The 19,588-nt window shown below is 41.9% G+C and overlaps 1 protein-coding gene across 1 annotated transcript; it reads right to left on the bottom strand.

Moving 5' to 3' along the window:
• Positions 1–9,620: 9,620 nt before the first annotated feature.
• PTGS2 (prostaglandin-endoperoxide synthase 2) lies at positions 9,621–16,997 on the bottom strand. The gene is made up of 10 exons (XM_073582536.1): positions 16,848–16,997; positions 16,165–16,281; positions 15,936–16,079; positions 15,280–15,423; positions 14,086–14,267; positions 13,909–13,992; positions 13,389–13,635; positions 12,667–12,953; positions 12,108–12,255; positions 9,621–11,473 (listed from the first exon to the last, which is right to left on the bottom strand). Exons 1-10 carry the CDS (start codon positions 16,897–16,899, stop codon positions 11,067–11,069), a joined length of 1,812 nt encoding a protein of 603 aa, XP_073438637.1. The 5' UTR covers positions 16,900–16,997; the 3' UTR covers positions 9,621–11,066.
• Between the last annotated feature and the right edge of the window lie 2,591 nt (positions 16,998–19,588).

Below are 19,588 nucleotides of genomic sequence, written 5' to 3'. Positions count from 1 at the left end.
TTGCTCTAAATAGGCCTCAGCCTACACCATGATTGACCCTGGACTCCAACACCACCAGTTGCTGCTCAGAAGTGCCGTCTGCACAGAGAAAAACACTAGCTCCTGTGTTAGTGAGGTTCAGTAGCGTCAGCTGTTCCCCTGCTGTTTGTCCGGCAATATCTCCTGCTCTGTCCACATTCACACAACATCTGATTTAAAACTTGCTCCAAATAGGCCTCAGCCTACACCATGATTGACCCTGGGCTCCAACACCGCTAGTTGCTGCTCAGAAGTGCCATCTGCACAGAGAAAAACACTAGCTCCTGTGTTAGTGGGGTTCAGTAACGCCAGCTGCTCCCCTGCTCTGTGTACGGCAATATCTCCTACTCCCTCCACATTCATCCCAACATCAGATATTAAACTTGCTCCAAATAGGCCTCAGCCTACACCCTGATTGACCCTGTGAACCAACACCGCCAGTTTCTGCTCATAAGTGCTGTCTGCACAGAGAAAAACACTAGCTCCTGTGTTAGTGGGGTTCAGTAACGCCAGCTGTTCCCCTGCTGTGTGTCCGGAAATATCTCCTGCTCCCTCCACATTCACACAACAACTGATTTAAAACTTGCTCCAAATAGGCCTCAGCCTACACCATGATTGACCCTGGGCTCCAACATTGCCAGCTGCTGCTCCGAAGTGCCGTCTGCACAGAGAGAAACACTAGCTCCTGTGTTAGTGGGGTTCAGTAACGCCAGCTGCTCCCCTGCTGTGTGTCCGGCAATATCTCCTGCTCTGTCCACATTCACACTACTACTGATTTTAAACTTGCTCCAATTAGGCCTTTGGCTCCACTCTGTCTCTAGTATTTACCCTAAGCTCCAACACCGCCAGTTGTTGCTCAGAAGTGCCGTCTGCACAATCAACATTTGCTCCTGTGTTACTGGGGTTCAGTAACGTCAGCTGATCTCCGGTTGTGTATCTGTCAATTTCTCCTGCTCTGTCCACATTCCCACTAATAGTAGTGGGAATGTGGACAGAGCAGGAGAAATTGCCGGACAAACAGCAGGGATCAGCTGACGTTACTGAACCCCAATAACACAGGAGCAAGTGTTGACTGTACAGTTGGCACTTCTGAGCAGCAACTGGCGGTGTAGGAGCCCAGAGTAAATACAAGAAACAGAGTGGAGCCAGAGGCCTAATTGGAGCAAGTTTAAAATCAGTAGTAGTCTACAACAGATATTAATCTTGATCCAATTAGGCCTCTGGCTCCACTATGTTTGTAGTATTAACCCTGGGCTCCAACACCGCTCAGAAGTGCCGTCTGCACAGTCAACATATGCTGCAGTGTTATTGGGGTTCAGTAATGTCAGCTGATCCCCAGCTGTGTGTCCGGCAATTTCTCCTGCTCTGTCCACACTCACACAACTACAGATTTTAAACTTGCTCCAATTATGCCTCTGTCTCCACTCTGTTTGTAGTATTTACCCTGGGTTCCAGCACCGCCAGCTGATTCCCGGCAGTGTGTTTGGCACGGGTACTCCCTCCTGCCCAGCCTTGTTCCAGCACGCCGGCTGTTTCCGTGTAGTGTCAACGTCACTTTGCCACCAATACATTGTCCTGCCGTGTTGCGGTCGGGTTAGCTGACTCTATGGTGCCTGCAGTTTAGGTGCTTCCTATGTGGGCTGCAGGATCTGGCAGTAAAGGCTGGTTCCGTGGTGCCAATAGGACAAGCAACCCCTGTAGGATTGTGGGTTTCGGTAACTGCGGCCGGCTCACGGCCTTGCAGCGTTGTTTTTCAGGGGTACTTTCTGCTACCCATCCGGGTTCCAGCACCGTCAGCTGGTTCTCGGCAGTGCCTTTGGCTTAGGTGCCTCCATCTCGGTATCCGAAGTCCAGCAATGTCTGCTGGTCCTTGGTAGTGCTTTCTAGCACAGGTGCCTCCTGCTTAGTAACTGGGTTCCAGTACCGTCAGCTGGTCCTCGGTAGTGCCATTGGCTCTTGTTCCTTCTGCTGCCCCTCCAGTTTCTAACACCGTCAGCTGGTCCTTGGTAGTGCCATTGGCTCTTGTTCCTTCTGCTGCCCCTCTGGTTTCCAGCACCGTCAGCTGGTTCTCGGCAGTGTCTTTGGCACGGGTACTCCTTCCTGCCCAGCCTGGTTCCAGCACGCCAACTTTTTCCGGGAAGTGTCAACATCACTTTGGCACCAATACGTTGTCCTGTCATGTTGCGGTCAGGTTAGCCGACTCTATGGTGCCTGCAGTTTAGGTGCTTCCTATGTGGGCTGCGGGATCTGGCAATAAAGGCTGGTTCCGAAGTGCCTGTAGAACAAGCACCCCCTGTAGGACTGTGGGTTTCGGTAACTGCGGCCGGCTCGCGGCCTTGCAACGTTGTTTTTCAGGGGTACCTTCTGCTACCCATCTGGGTTCCAGCACCATCAGCTGGTTCTCGGCAGTGCCTTTGGCTTAGGTACCTCCATCTCGGTATCCGAGGTCCAGCAACGTCTGCTGGTCCTTGGTAGTGCTTTCTAGCACAGGTACCTCCTGCTTAGTAACCGGGTTCCAGTACCATCAGCGGGTCATCGGTAGTGCCATTGGCTCTTGTTCCTTCTGCTGCCCCTCCGGGTTCCAGCACCATCAGCTGGTTCTCGGCAGTGCCTTTGGCTTAGGTGCCTCCATCTTGGTATCCGAGTTCCAGCAACGTCTGCTGGTCCTTGGTAGTGCTTTCTAGCACAGGTACCTCCTGCTTAGTAACCTGGTTCCAGTACCATCAGCTGGTCCTCGGTAGTGCCATTGGCTCTTGTTCCTTCTGCTGCCTCTCTGGGTTCCAGCACCATCAGCTGGTTCTCGGCAGTGCCTTTGGCTTAGGTGCCTCCATCTTGGTATCCGAGTTCCAGCAACGTCTGCTGGTCCTTGGTAGTGCTTTCTAGCACAGGTACCTCCTGCTTAGTAATCGGGTTCCAGTACCATCAGCTGGTCCTTGGTAGTGCCATTGGCTCTTGTTCCTTCTGCTACCATCCGGGTTCCAGTACCATCAGCTGGTTCTCTGCAGTTCCTCAGCCTTCTTGTACCTTCTGCTACATTTCCAAGTTCAAGCTTTTTGAAATGGTTTTTGGTAATCACTCTTGACCTTCCTGACGATGACCCTGACGATGACCCTGAAGACGACCAAAAAGAAGATGACCAAGAGGACAAAGAACATGAAGACAACCACCAAGATACAGAACAAGAGACAGAAGACCAAGAAGCTGAAGAACAAAAAGCAGAAGAACATTAAACATAAGACTAAAAATCAGAGCAAAAGATAGTATCTAAATTATAAGCAGAAGAAGACTAAGCAGTGTATGGGGGTGAGTCCATTCCTCCTCTTGGTGCCCCTGGAAAATGCCTGCTGCTGCAGGCCAAACTGAACACGGCCAAATCCTGTTGTAAATCTTTTGTGACAGGCAGAACAGAAGATGTAATCTTCAAACTTTTATAGATAACAACTACAGGAATGCCTGTCACAAATAAGAATATGATGAATTAGAAGAATAGGAAGAAGATGAAGAAGTAGAATATGAAGAATAATAGTTGAATAAGAAGAAAATGAAGAATGTAAAAAAAAAGAATAATTGGAAGAAGGTGAAGAAGAAGAGGATGAATAAGGTGAAGAAGAAGTTGATAGTTGATGAAAACGATGCTGCTGCTGCTGCTGAGGATCATGAAGGAGAAAGTGTGGGAGAGTAAAAAGAAGGTGAAGAGTATGGAAGTAGTGAAACATACATATCTGACAAAATATAACAAAGGTTAACATAGTCAATATCTTCGTAACTCCGAACGTCTTAAAAAAAAAAAAAAATTATTCCTGCTATTCCATTTCATTGGGCTAAACCTCTATGCCTTTAATGTCTCCTCCACCTCCCCCAATACATTCTACATTATTCTTAGTTGTTTTTCTTCATGTAGAATTAACCTACAAGGAAAGAAAGGGTTTATTTTAATTCCGATATTTCTGTCCCATTGACTTGCATTGGTTTCCTGTATCGGAATCGGCGATATCCGATACTTTTTGGGTATCGGTCTGATCCAATATTTCATGATATCGGAAGGTATCGCTCAACACTAATGGCTAGCTAAAAAGATGGTAACACATTGCAAGCTGTCGAGACTACTCAGGTCTCTTCATCAGGCTAGCCATTAAAAGGTATCAACCACTGAGGACTCTCAATCTAATATATAAAGCTCAAGTGTGTGTATGTACAGTATGTATGTATGTGTGTGTGTGTGTGTATGTCATGGATTGGCATCCGCACTGGCGCAGCTACAGCCACAAAATTTGGCACAGTCACACGTCTGGACCCCGAGAGCATCCTAGGCTATGTTGTGAGGCGAAATTTTAACCCTGCGCGTTCCAATTCACCAAACAATTTTGCCTCTATCTATATAATGGGGAAAAAGTGTGTGTGTATCAAGCCCCGCCCCTCATTATGATGTCATAATGGTTGCCATGGCGACGCTGATGTCCTCATAGATTGCAAGCCCCGCCGCTCATTATGATGTCATAATGGTTGACTATGGGATGGAGGATATGTGATGGGTATATGGGCACTGGACTATGGGATGGAGGATATGTATGACGGGTATATGGGCACGGGACTATGGGATGGCAGATATGTATGACGGTTATATGGGCACGGGACTATGGGATGGAGGATGTGTGATGGGTATATGGGCACTCGACTATGGGATGGAGGATATGTATGATCGGTTTATGGGCACGGACCTATGGGATCGTGGATATGTATGATGGATATATGGGTACGGGACTATGGGATGGAGGATAATTATAATTTGCTATAACTAACCACAGTTAGTTACTATGCCCGGGCAGCGCCAGGCTCTTCAGCTAGTTCTAAATATTCTTCTATCTACTGGCTAACATGGTAAAAGATATATATCTTTGCTGTGATGACAAATTTAATACATTATATCTGTCCACATTCAAAGTTTCTTCTTCTTGAATCTCGTTACAACACCTGGGTTGGTTTCTGTGTCCATGGTATATGTATAATTTCTATGTAACCATAGTAGTTATTGATAATATGGTATTTTTTTGATTTGAGGTCATGATTGTCATAACAATTGATTTGATAGACCCTAGGTTATGGTAACTAGCAGATGCCTGGCATTATACTGTATGGTTGGTCTTGGGACCCATAGCATTTAACTATTTATTAAAATGACCCATTGTCTTTGTTTTGTTATCAATGTCTGGTTGTTCAGACTTAATTGTTTTTAACCACAAAGTGTCTGTTTGTTGTGTCCATTAATAAAATTGATACTTTTTTCATATCTTTGTGGTGATCCCTATTTGTGTGCATATACTTTTCCCTTTTCATGTGGATGTCTCATAGATGACACCCCCAAATAATGTGAAGGTCACCCATGCAACAACCATACCAGCTTACCATATTTTTGGGAAAATATGATACAATCTTACTATAATAATCACCCTAGGTTTAGACAGTAAGAAATACTTCTTTCTTGCTTTCTACTAATTAAGACTTCCCTGGTGGTGTAAAAAGTAGAAGTGTAAATATCAATAATTTTAAAGCAGTAGGGTAGAATAGGATGGTAATAGATTTATTGTTAGTAGAGATGAGTGAATAAGTATGAGTGGAATTTTAGAGTTCATTTCTATATGGATTCAGCAAAATAGTGGCAGCTGGCCACTTTTTTTCTGACTCATATTGTGCTGTCAAATAGTTAAAATAATTATTCTTACCTCACCACTCACCTCTTCAGCTCCTCTGCTTCTTACCGCCACCCGTTAGGTATCAATTGCAATGGTGGCATGAAGTTTACTCATCTTTTTAGGTAATAACATACAGTGTTAAGGCTAGAAGAGGGAACTTAGGGTTCTCCACCAATTCTAAGAATGAAAAGAACACAACAGTGGTTCACTGTGTTACACTGAATAATATGTAACAAATGGAAGCGGAGGCACAGGTGGTGAAGTTCACATTTGTTTTTAATTTTTAGAGTGGAACCTCGGGACCACGGTTCTGGGGGGCTCCGAAGGGGGCATAACTAGTGAGCCCCAGGTATCCATAGTAAAGTCGCTTGAACAGGACCAGAGTGGAATACCTGGGGGACACAGGTGCTACCTCCAGTTAGACCCCGAACACATGACAGCTGTGCCAGCGTGACAAACAGGTAACAGATATAACAGATCTGTTGGAGCTGACCGGCAGACACCGGGTATGAGCGGTGAAGCTGGCAATGGTGAGGAAGGTCAGGTTCCGGGTAGATGATAGGAAGCTGGCTCCAGTAACCTTGACCTAGTCCTCGGATTTGGGTGGTGAATGGCGGAACGGGATGGCTCTTGAATAGATGGATACTGATGTCATCTGAGATAGTTGAACACTGGTCACATTTGTTTCAGCAGCAAGACTCCTATCAATCAAAATTTTTTTAAGTTCTTTGCATGTAGTTATTTTTATTCTCATACAGTGGGTACAGAAAGTATTCAGACCCCTTAAAATTTTTCACACTTTATTTCAATGCAGCCATTTAGAAAATTCAAAAAAGTTATTTCTTCTCTTTAATGTAGAGTCTGCACCCCATCTTGACTGAAAAAAAACAGAAATGTAGAAATTTTTGCAAATTTAATAAAAAAGAAAAACTGAAAAATCACATGGTCATAAGTATTCAGACCCTTTGCCCAGTATTGAGTATAAGCAACCTATTGAGCTAGTACAGCCATGAGTCTTCTTGGGAGTGATGCAACAAGTTTTTCTCACCTGGATTTGGGGATCCTCTGTCATTCTTCCTTGCAGATCCTCTCCAGTTCCGTCAGGCTGGATGGTGAACATTGGTGGGCAGCCATTTTCAGGTCTCTTCAGAGATGCTTAATTGGGTTTAGGTCAGGGCTCTGGCTGGGCCAGTCAAGAATGGTCACAGAATTGTTCTGAAGCCACTACTTTGTTATTTTAGCTGTGTGCTTAGGGTCATTGTCTTGTTGGAAGGTGAACCTTAAGCCAAGTCTGAGGTCTAGAGCACTTTGGAAGAAGTTTTCATCCAGGATATCTCTGCACTTCATCCACATTCATTCTCCAGTTCCGTCAGGCTGGATGGTGAACATTGGTGGGCAGCCATTTTCAGGTCTCTTCAGAGATGCTTAATTGGGTTTAGGTCAGGGCTCTGGCTGGGCCAGTCAAGAATGGTCACAGAATTGTTCTGAAGCCACTCCTTTGTTATTTTAGCTGTGTGCTTAGGGTCATTGTCTTGTTGGAAGGTGAACCTTAAGCCAAGTCTGAGGTCTAGAGCACTTTGGAAGAAGTTTTCATCCAGGATATCTCTGCACTTGGCCACATTCATGTTTCCTTCAATTGCAACCAGTCATCCTCTCCATGCAGCTGAAATACACCCCCATAGCCTGATGCTGCTACCAACAGGTTTCACTGTTGGGATTGTATTGGGCAGGTGATGAGCAGTGACTGGTTTTCTCCACACATACCGCTTAGAATTATCCCCAAAAGTTCTATCTTCGTCTCATCAGACCAGAGAATCTTATTTCTCATAATCCGGGAGTCCTTCATGTGTTTTTTAGCAAACTCTATGCAGGCTTTCATATGTCTGGCACTGAGGAGAGGCTTCCATCAGGCCACGCTGCCATAAAGGCCCAACTGGTGGAGGGCTGCAGTGATAGTTGACTTTGTGGAACTTTCTCCCATCTCCCTACTGCATCTGGGTGGTATGAACAGTGTCCTACCGACTTGTTCATACGTGTGCATGTCACATGTGTTTTTAATCCAGTTTTTTCCGTGCTTATGCATGATTTGAGAGACCCCACCCCTCTCTTGTGTGACATGCACATAAAGAGCTGGCTTACACCACATGCCCATACTAGGAAGTGGCCTATCTTCATCCTGTTCATTTAGACACTGTTCACATGTTCAGGTTTTAAATACATTAGATAGGGACTGCTTCAATAGGGTTACCTTGACGCGGTGAAGCAGCTTGATATACATTTTTTTGCAAAAAAAGTATCGACTAAATACTCTGCATTTGTTATCATCTTTTCATCAGTACTTGCTGACTACCATTATATGTTTTACTGCAGGATATTTCTGCACAATTGTCATTCTGTGCTCTCTGTTTGTGTTTGAGTCAGTGGGTGGTATGAACAGTGTCCTACCGACTTGTTCATATGTGTGTATGTCACGTGTTTTTAATCCAGTTTTTTCCATGCCTATGCATGATTTGAGAGACCCCACCCCTCTCTTGTGTGACATGCACATAAAGAGCTGGCATACACCACGTGCCAATACTAGGAAGCGGCCTACCTTCATCCTGTTCATTTAGACACTGTTCACATGTTCAGGTTTTAAATACATTAGATAGGGACTGCTTCAATAGGGTTACCTTGATGCGGTGAAGCAGCTTGATATACTTTTTTTGCAAAAAAACGTATCAACTAAATACCCTGTGTTTGTTATCATCTTTTCATCAGCACTTGCTGACTACTGTTATATGTTTTACTGCAGGATATTTCTGCACAATTGTCATTCTGTGCTCTCCGTTTGTGTTTGAGTCAGTGGGTGGTATGAACAGTGTCCTACCGACTTGCTCATATGTGTGCATTTTACATGTGTTTTTAATTTGGGCAGGTGATGAGCAGTGACTGGTTTTCTCCACACATACCGCTTAGAATTATCACCAAAAGTTCTATCTTCGTCTCATCAGACCAGAGAATCTTATTTCTCATAATCTGGGAGTTCTTCATGTGTTTTTTAGCAAACTCTATGCAGGCTTTCATATGTCTGGCACTGAGGAGAGGCTTCCGTCAGGCCACGCTGCCATAAAGGCCCAACTGGTGGAGGGCTGCAGTGATAGTTGACTTTGTGGAACTTTCTCCCATCTCCCTACTGCATCTGTGGAGCTCAGTCACAGTTATCTTGGGGTTCTTTTTTACCTCACTCACCAAGGCTCTTCTCCCACGATTGCTCAGTTTGGTTGGATGGCCAGACCTAGGAAGACTTCTGGTGGTCCCAAACTTTTTCCATTTAAGGATTATGGAGGCCACTATGCTCTTAGGAACCTTGAGTACAGCAGAAATTCTTTTGTAACTTTGGCCAGATCTGTGCCTGGCCACAATTCTGTCTCTGAGCTCCTTGGCTAGTTCCTTTGACCTCATTATTCTCATTTGGTCTGACATACACAATGAGCTGTGAGGTCTTATATAGACAGGTGTGTGCCTTTCCAGTTCAAGTCCTATCAGTTTAATTAAACACAGCTGGACTCCAATGAAGGAGTAGATCCATCTCAAGGAGGATCACAGGGAAATGGACATGTGACTTAAATATGAGTGTCTGAGCAAAGGGTCTGAATACTTATGACCATGTGACAATTCAGTTTTTCTTTTTTATTAAATTTGCAAATATTTCTACATTTCAGTTTTTTTTCAGTCAAAAAGGGGTGCAGAGTGTACATTAATGAGGAAAAAAGGAACTTTTTTGAATTTACCAAATGGCTGCAATGAAACAAAGAGTGAAAAATTTAAAAGGGGTCTGAATACTTTCCATACCCACTGTATGTATGGGCAGCTTATGTTGTTAGCACTTAGCATGTCAGGCCAAACCCACAAAAATCCATGAAACCAATGTACTGAAATAAACAAATCATTTTATTTAAATAAATGAATTTACAAAAATAAAACATACAAAACATCAAAATAAGTTACTGTAAATATTTCGAAATGAACAAAACGTATGAGAAAAAATATTATAAAAGACATTTTTTGTATTCTGCCCTAGCTCTGCTATTCCACAGAAAGACTTTGTATGATCTGCTGTGTGGAGCATGAAATACAGTGTCCAGCACTGGAGAAGCCATCCAGCCCAGGAGACATTTACTGGGAGGCCATGTCCTTATACCAAGATCAACTTTGTTGTCAGTGCATTATCTCTAGACATAAATAAAACATAATACAGTATTTCTTTATAAAAATATTAACATTTTAAATTAACAATTTCCATTTTAAATAAATATGATATTTAAATATGTTTAATGAAGGGTTATTACTTTTTTGAGACTCGGAGACACCAGATGAGGCACCGAAGAGAGGTAAAATGTTTGTAAGGACACTTAAAATTTGCAGGAAGGATCCTGCCCTGGCATAATTGTAACAGAACAAATAAATAGAAATATAAGACATTTTGGTCCTTCTATTGCATACAGTATGTATCTACATTTTGTGATCTGGTGCATTGCTATACTCAACAATGCAAATTCAAGTAATTGTTACATAATCCCTAGCATTGACATGAAACTGTCCCTCCTTGAATCCCAATACAAAGGCAAAGTGCTGGTGTCCCATGCCAAAAATATAGCATGTCTCCAAATTGTCTAAGACAAACTGAAGTCCAATGAAGCAAAAGATTCAAGTAATGTAGCAGCATGAAACTTACAAAATTTTCATTTTTCTTACAAAAGAAACAAAAAAAACCCACACACCCTTTTCTTTTCTAATCTACATAGTAACAGTCATTGCATAAACTGTATAACAAAAATTATTATTGACATATCTAGTCACAAACGTGGCACAATGTAGCACCGGTACATATGTCCACTGTGCTTCACATAGGGCGCCATTATTTACTGGGCTGGTGAAATTGTGAGCATGTGAAAACGCCTTCCTAAAGTTTGACTATAATAGACCATGTATGAATATTCTATATCCACACAACAGCCATTCTGGAACATGGCAGCCCGTGTGGTTGGACATCTGCAATAATGACTTAGTCAAGTGCATAGTCAAGTGCAACAGGGAAGTCCCTGCTTTCTCATTTCTGAAAATACATCCAATAATAGATCTCTGACATAAAAAATAAATAATCTGGAACACCGACAATAAATATAAAATATCATAAACTAATGTGAATGGTCTCATATGCAGCATGTAGAAGGAACTAACAATGCTGATAAAGTACTTTGATCAGTGGTGGCACACCTGTGAGCAGCACTTATTTTTCCCTCCGCATTTCATTCCAATTCTGTTACAATTTTTAGCAATCCCAGTGCTAATGTTTGTTCCTGCTTTGATCAGCCCTCACAGCTCAGAGGAGCGTTCCTTCAGTAGTACTGCTGGGTTTACCTCATCCAGCGCAGAGTTTGCACTTGCATTAATGGTTGCTGAGTCACTGATTTTACTTTTTAAAACATGAAATGAGACAACAGGACAGTCTTTAACGTTTTGGCAAATGAGCTTCTGTAAAGAAGCAGTCTTCACAATGTCAAAGCCAACCTTCCCACCAAAAGTGCTCGGCTTCCAGTATTCGGGTGAGCAAATTGGATTACCCATCAGACCTTTTAAGGAAAATGGAGCCCCAATTTCAACCATGGTCTCTCCAAATATGGCATCTTGACGGGGCTTTTCTACCAAAAGTCCTGGGTAAAACTCCATTGCATCAATGTCTCCATAGAGGTTTTCAAGTTCGGCAGACATTTCTTTCTCTCCTAAAATTAAAATAGATTGTTAGCTCAGAATGCTACCATCATATGTTACATATTATCATTGCAGGGACCGACATATCACTGGTGCAACATGTTCACCTGCACAGGGGCCCAGGAGATAAGACTCCATGTAAGAAATTGCAGAATTCTATGAGACACCATACAATCAAATTGTATACTGTAAAACATATCCTTTGTAGTTAAATCTTAGATAAAACATAAATATCTTTTAAACTATGGGAATACAAATGTTTGAGAATATATATTATAGAATTAATATTGAAACACCGATGGATGACTTATACTACATAGTGAACTTAATCCGTGATGATGCAGTTAGCTTGTAAATTCCTTTGGCTGAAGGCCTAGGGTTCTTTATTACGCATGAATTTATTGTAGAGTCATCTGATTGGTAAATACAAGGTTAATCTGTGCAGAAGCCGTTCTTCATAATCTCTTGTGCGTGTCTGTGATTTCAGCATTATTGTTTTCATTACACGCTGTCGCTTCGTAACAATGATCTTTCATAAGAACTAGAACTCCCCGTGACTTATACAATTAAACAAAACCACAGAGTTAACCCTAGCGCCTGAGCGGCTCTCTGCAGTAACAGGAGGGGGACGCCATGAACTCTTACCAGTCAGCTCCTCGAAGGACTTGAATGGTTTCAGCATAAAGCGCTTCCTGTAGTCATTCAGCGACTGGTATCTCATCTCTCTGCTTTGCTCTATGGAAGCTATGGCCACTCGAAACACGGCTGCAGGGAAGTTTCTACCACCAGCCACCTATGTAAAAGAATACAGAGTTCAAAAATATTAGATTCAGCTTTCACCTTGATTAGATCAACATATTATTTTTGGTGTGTGGTCTGTCTTTCTCTACAGTATTGGCAAATTGCATTTTTCCCCTCGATGCAGTGGTGGTTGGCACATGGTGCCACACATTTAAGGCTAAAAAGTCAGAGGCCAACTGAGAAGTGGGCAGCGACATGGCAGTGGGCTTCATACAGTCTGATCAGAATGTTAAACTAAGAACCTCGAGTTCAGTTTTGTAAATTTTTGCCTAGCGGCAGTAGATCCAAGTGTGATTTTTGGCTGTGTGGTCCATGTCTTTTTCTACAGCATTGAGATATATATATATATATATACACAGTATATGTGTGTGTGTGTTTTAATGTGCAAAATGATGTTTCTTACCCTTCCAGCATTTTGCTTGCTAAAAGATTCAACCATCTGTGATATCCCATGCTCCAGCATGACAGAATTATTATAGAGAAATTGTTGATAATTGTACTCCTTGTCACTAATCAGGAAAGTGTCTGGCAGCAGAGGATGCCAGTGGTAAAGGGTGTTGAACTCTGCAGCAATTCGGTTCTGATATTGGAACCTCTGGTTAAACAGCAGCTCTGGGTCAAACTTCAGTTTAAAGTGATATCCACTTAGATGCTGCACATAATCTTCAATTACAATCTTGATGGTTTCACCTGAAATAAGAATATCACATATATGCATGAGCAATGCAATTCTGTACATTTTAGACACTGCAGATTTTTTGGAAAATATCTGTGTAAGGGTGGAAAAATGTTTTTTTAACATGATTTTTACTATAAAAATTGAAAAGCTACCAATAAGCTGCTTGACATTACTGATAGTTGTGAGGAGTGTCCCATCAATCTATCAGTTACTTTGGTCAAATACTGCTTGTGTTGCAGTCATTGTTATAAGTAAATACATATAGCCCTTTGTGGAGATGAGTGGATCTGATGAGATTCAAGTTCACCAAATCTACCAGATTTTACTGGGAAATTTGACAATATGTGCTACTCATATTACAGATATTCCAACAGAAGCAACAGCCCAATAATGGATGCATGGACAGGACATCTTCATTCACATATCATAGTTTGCTCTGAACTCACCAATCAAAATAAGCCTGGCAGTTTGGAAAATGCGTTCATCGTCCCACTCTGGATGCTCCTGCACAAGAATATCACAGACGCGATTGTGTTCTCTTAGCCAAATTGTAGCATACATCATCAGACCTGGAACAAGACCAAAGACTTCTTGCCCAACGGCAAATCTAAGATGGTCTGGCACATGTGGTGGATACAGCATCTCAACCCCTGATTCATTCACTGTTGGAGGATACATCTCGCCTTGTAGAATCTATAAGTAAAATATAGGTATATGATTAATTTCAGGTTACTCATTTTACATAAATGACACAGAATTGGTCAAAATGAATACAGGATATAATACGATTCCTTTAAAATTTCTACATATACTGAAGCGTTATTTGTGCTTTTCATTTTATTGTGTGGGCAGATATATCGTAGATTTACCTACAGCTATTATACAAATCACATTTAAAGGCATAGGTGCTTGTGCTTTATCATATATTGTCATTTTGAGGGATACAATATGAATTGAGATAATAACCTGGCATTTTAACTTTCCATCCTTCTTCAGACGTAGCTTCTGTTGTCTGTCTAAACTTTCCCCATAGACATGGCTTAAGTCAACCTGTAGAACACATTTACAATCACATTACGATCATATTCAGATGTTATAGAGAAGGTGAGAAAGACAGACTAATGAAATACAAGCCTCGCTTACCCCATGTCCCAGGGCTTTAGTGAAGGCAGCACCTCTCTTGACGTCAGTTTTAAAGAACTGATGTGTGAAGTGTTGTGCAAAGAATGCAAACATGACATTGGTGCCTTGCGGGTCAGGGATGAACTGTCTTCTCAGTAACAACTTCTCCACGACCAGCTTGGCACTGGGGAGTTCCTTCTTTCCTGTAATTTAAGAGGAATTAAGGAACCATTAATAAATATTGTATACAGCCTCTGCCTTACCAATGGTGATGTTGAGTGTGAACATAGTAATCCCATATGTCTAGAAACAGAATCCCATTTGTAAAGATAAGTGAACAAGTGCTAACTGAAAGTCAGTGTAGAGCCGGGCTGAATAAGGCATTCATACTATAACATTTATATTTTCAACTAGCTGCTGGCCTGATTCTAAAGCATCGGGTACTCTAGAATATGGCCAGCGGCAGATTAAAATAAAAAATGTGATATACTTTCCATCCGACGGTCCCCGGAATCTGTCCCTCCTCTCCACGCTGCCGGCATCTTCCGTTCCCTGTACTGCTTTGCGCCAAAGACCGCTGATGACGTCCTCTCGCGAGAGCGTGACGTCATCAGCGGTATTTCGCGCAAAGCAGTACTGGGAACGGAAGATGCCGGCAGCGTGGAGAGGAGGGACAGATTCCGGGGGCCATCGGAAGGTAAGTAAATCACTATTTTTTATTCTAATTCTATTTTTTACACGTTTATGGTACCGAAGGTCTGAAGGAGTCTCTTCTCCTCTGGACCCTGGCTACCGGCTAGCGCCGGGCATCTCCGGCTGCGTCGCCGCTGACGCCCGTGCGCCCGGAGATGACCCGCGGCAACGGTCGGGAGATTAGCGGCTAGCGCCGCTGATCTCCCGACGGCACGGTAGTGGTGGCATGTGTCCTGCTAATTGCGGACTGCACCTGTTGCTGATTGGTTGCGGCCTGGCGGGGGCCTGGAGGCCGCGACCAATCGGCGCAGCGGGATTTCGGTTACAGACAAACATGATAAGGCATTTATATATATAGATAGACAATCTGCATGAAAAAACTGCTAAATATTACCTGGATATTGGGTTGTGGTATCTATGTGTCATAAGATATCCCCACTGGTTTATTATTACCATGTGATGTAACCTAGCAAGCAGCCTGTCAAGGTCCTGCAATCTAATCCTCTCAGGTAGACAACATACCTTTGACTCCCATTGGTGTCGGACAGTCCTTTCCCACTGGGGGCAGTGATCGAGTATAGTAGGAAATGTTGGAATATGCTTCCCAATTTCTGTAATCATAGTGACTGTTGTAGGTAGGTGGGCTATCTATCAAGTGAGACCTTGCTGTAAAAACAAGTAAGAAAAAAAAAGAATATCATTTTCTGAAACTTGATTGGTTAAGATTAGACAAGACTTTAGGAAACATTTAGCTAAATAACTTTCAACAATCCTGATTCCCTCTTAATATACATTCATGTACTATTACCCATATTCCTTTAGTACATGCACACTTGGCTCAAATGAGCATGCATGTTATGTCCGAAGAGGGCAGGGTGGTAGGGGTCATGGATATTTTTCTTACTATCCATTCTTTACCATAAGCAAACAGAGAAGTTTGCGAGTAACAAATCAACTGGAACTTATAATACATCTCAGTAACAATGTCAACTCTACAGGCTATTACCGGTATATATATACACATATATATATATGCACATGCTTAGTGTCTTTCCATGTACAGAGTTTGGATACACAAGTGATTCCTATCTATCTATAGAAAGTAAACGGCCTATCCTATGAAGGTAGTATGAAATTTCACTATTAGCCGAATAACTGGAGAACGACTGTTTACTCACATGTTAAAACATATTGCATAATCCTGTCTCTCAGGAATGAAATATTATTAATCATATTCCAGATGCCTTTGAAGTGGGTTAGGATGTAGTGGACAGTGCTGGGAGAGGGTTTTAAGGTGATTCTTAGCCATGTTAACAGTTCCGCTGTAGAAAGAGGAAAGAATAGAGATTACAATCTACCCTACAAAATGACAAATTATCATAAAGGAAAGGTTGTTTTGCCACTTACGTGTGGTGCAGTTTTCACCATAATATCCTGTCCTTGTGCAATCACATTCATATCGGTCTGGCCCGACCGTCATGCACTCGCCCCGATTCTGACATGGGTTAGAGCAGCAGGGGTTGGCTGAAGAAAAATCAAATGAAAATATTAATTAGCATCGAAGTCGAAAAACAAACATAATAAAAAAATTCAGTTGTAGAACACACAAGGGGTTAATCTGTAACTATACTTTATATATAAAGGCACTTTACAAGGTTTGACATTACGTAAGACTGATTTTTACACTATTCATTGAGAAAGTAGTTCACAGAGAAGCAAACTCAGCTCTGCTAGACGAGACTTGTGCAGCTGTACTACATCACTTTATTAGTCTGCCACATCAGTTTCTACACGCTCTGTTTTTTGTAATGTTATATGTTAATGTATCATATAGCCATTAATGCTGTATTATAGAAATGCATTGCTGGGATCTAGTTTTGTGATCTACAAAAAAGTTACATCATTTTATGCAAGGTAATAACTCTTAAAATTATTTTTAAAAATGACCAAATACTGCAATCTAACCATATGCAAAGCAATATATAACTAACAAATCATTGCATTTGTCATATAAACCAGATCAGTGTTAAGTAACAAATAATTTCACTTTTACCACATAAAACTTCATTAAAGAAAATATGTAGATTTACCTGCGTAAGAAGAAACGAGGAGCGAACACAAGAGAAGTCCGAGTATCTTCATTCCAGCCGTGGATGACTAATGTCCTGGAGCAGCAATGTGTAGTAATTCGTGTAGTAATTGGAGTTCTCTGCTCCTTACTGATTAAACCTTCTCACAGTCCTCACTTATATACAGCAGCAGTCCCACCCCTGGAGGCATGGCAAAACATGAGCGACGTGCTGAGGCTACGTCATCATCTCCTCTGATGATATTATATGAGACACACTTCATATACTGTAAATGATTTATTTACTACTAAACTAAGGAAATACTGATTTACACTAGTATAAGAGAAATATTAAGGACGTCTAGCAAGTTTGTTAAGGGTTAGATGGCAATACTTTCAGCGGACTTTGGTCAAAAGTTGCCTCATTGGAAGGGATTATTTCTCAGTCAAAAAGGTATTTTTGTCCCTCCTGGATGCCTGTGGAATGAAGTAGGCAACTGCAAATCTAAAGTGAACCTTTGTGCAGCTTCTCGGTTAGCGACACTGAACAAATTCCTGATATAACACTGTCAATCAAGTCCTTTCTAGTGATGGGCGAGTAGCATCGATGCTCGGGTCTCCTTGAGCATGCTCGGGTGAGCGCCGAGTATTTTGGCATGCTCGGAGGTTTAGTTTCTGTCGCCGTAGCTGCATGATTTGCGACTTGTAGACAGACTGAATCCATGTGGGGATTCCCTAACAAACAGGCATTCCACACATGTATTCAAGCTGTCTAGCAGTCGAAAATCATGTAACTGAGGCGATGAAAACTAAATCTCCGAGCACGCCAAAATACTCGGAGACCATCCGAGCATGCTTGAAGAGACCCGAGCAACAAGTATACTCGCTCATCACTCCTTTCCATTAGGACGGGCATCGTCAGCTGCTTTTTCCCCCAGGGACAGCGGTTCCAAGGTTTCCCCTTTCACAGCCCAATCACTTCCCGCCATTGTCTTTGCACCTGCATTGTATATTATGTAACATATCAAATTTGTTAACCCCTGACTTGGTGTTGTCTATAGTGATTGCGATATTTAAGGAGTTTGATAAAGGGAGGACACAGTTCATCCTAGCCACGGGTTGTAAAGATGGCTGAAAGCTGGCAACGGTCCATATGTCTGGCTAATGCATCTGCTTACCAAACCATAAAGAAGAATTTATATGGTTCTGTCACACGTGTACAAGCATGAAAAAACTAACGTCCAACAGCAAAGAAACAAGGATCAAACAATAAATAACATGCACTGTACCCACAAAAAAATACAAAATGTTTAACTAGAAAAATACAGCTGTACAAATGAAAAAATACAACAGTTTTACGTGTCTTAGGAGTGACACCCTAAATTTTTATTTCCCATGAAATACTTTTGTTACTCAATAAAAGTACTAAAGTATTAAAAAAATGAAAACCTGGCATCAGTGTAATTGTACCAACCCAAAGAGTAAAGTTTATGAACAAAACCGCAGTTTTAATCTTCTTTCTACCTAAGACAGACCCTGTTGTACTCAGTATCAATGCAGTTTTCATTTTTTTTTATCACCCAGTCTGTAACAAATTTCCTACATATAGAATCTAAAGCCACTCATACAGTACATGTTAGATTGCTGTCGGATGAACAATGGTTAGGCCGACTATTCAGTCGAAATCTATCTCCCCTACTCCTTTATACTATAGAAAGCTCAGTCTGCCAAGGGCTCCTACGATTCGTATGAAAAAGCTGCTGACAGACATCTCTGGCGGTAGCTTATCTCTTAGACTAGAGTCACACCAGTGTATGAAAAAATGGTCCCATTCTCATCCCATATAGTAAACCATGTGTGATTCGAGTGAAATCCAATTAGGCAATTCTTTCATAATGAAGAATACAGCTGGGAAATGTCGCAGATCTGCACAATCACATTGAATAACATTGGTCCGAGTGCAATGCGATTTTTTATCATATTGCACTTGTCCCATATATCTGCTCCTCAGAGCGAGCACTTAGAGAACAGAATGATCGTCAGTCTGAAATCAGACTTGCCCATTCCTTCTGTCCCCTGACATCATCTGCACATTAGACTGTCAGCCAAATCTGTTAATATCAGCGGGTTTGGAAAACATAAGTCTAATGTGTATGGGGGGCCTTAAATGTGAAAAAAATATCCCAGCTTGTCCTAAGCACTGTTGTAACTGTGTATATCATTTTTCAAGCATCTCTCTTGTCAAGCTGCTTAGATACCAAAGTAGCAGGGTTCTCGTGAGCAGGTTTGATGCCAACCAGCTATCAATTACTGTCATGCTCCCATTGATGACACGAGCCCAGCTTGGGCATGGCATTGAGCCATTAAATGTGGGAACCCACATGTATAGATGTGAATTGATAAGGGTGGTAAAATATTAGTACATAATTTTTTTTAAACACCTTTCCTTTTCATACCTGATAGAGTTATGATCTTAGAGAATTTGTGGCTGAATCATTATTGGAATGTACAGGTGGATTCTGACTAAAGGGTCTGTCAGACTAGATCTGTCATTTAGAAATATGATTGTGAACTTTGGTAACTTTTTAATGGTCACATCCATGCAAGGTAGGATAGCCCAATTACTATGTGTTTCTGAAGTACTTATGCTGTGAATTCTGTTGTCTTCATCCCTAGGCTATTCATGTCTTCATGGTGCTTGTCTGTACTTGCCACTAAAAAAACATTCTTTAGGCCATGTAAAAAGCTTTAGATCATAGAGCT

Source organism: Dendrobates tinctorius, unplaced genomic scaffold, assembly GCF_039654945.1.
Source record: "Dendrobates tinctorius isolate UK_male_01 unplaced genomic scaffold, ASM3965494v1 ptg000072l, whole genome shotgun sequence".
Lineage (NCBI taxonomy): Eukaryota > Metazoa > Chordata > Amphibia > Anura > Dendrobatidae > Dendrobates > Dendrobates tinctorius.
This window is presented reverse-complemented; position numbering and strand designations above follow the sequence as displayed.

Coding starts and splice junctions, on each gene's coding strand:
- PTGS2 (XM_073582536.1), bottom strand. CDS start 16,899: ATGAAGATACTCGGACTTCTCTTGTGTTCGCTCCTCGTTTCTTCTTAC. Junction 13,993..14,085: donor CTAAAGCCCTGGGACATGGG/GTAAGCGAGGCT, acceptor TGTGTTCTACAG/GTTGACTTAAGCCATGTCTA. Junction 12,256..12,666: donor GCAAGCAAAATGCTGGAAGG/GTAAGAAACATC, acceptor TCTTTTACATAG/GTGGCTGGTGGTAGAAACTT.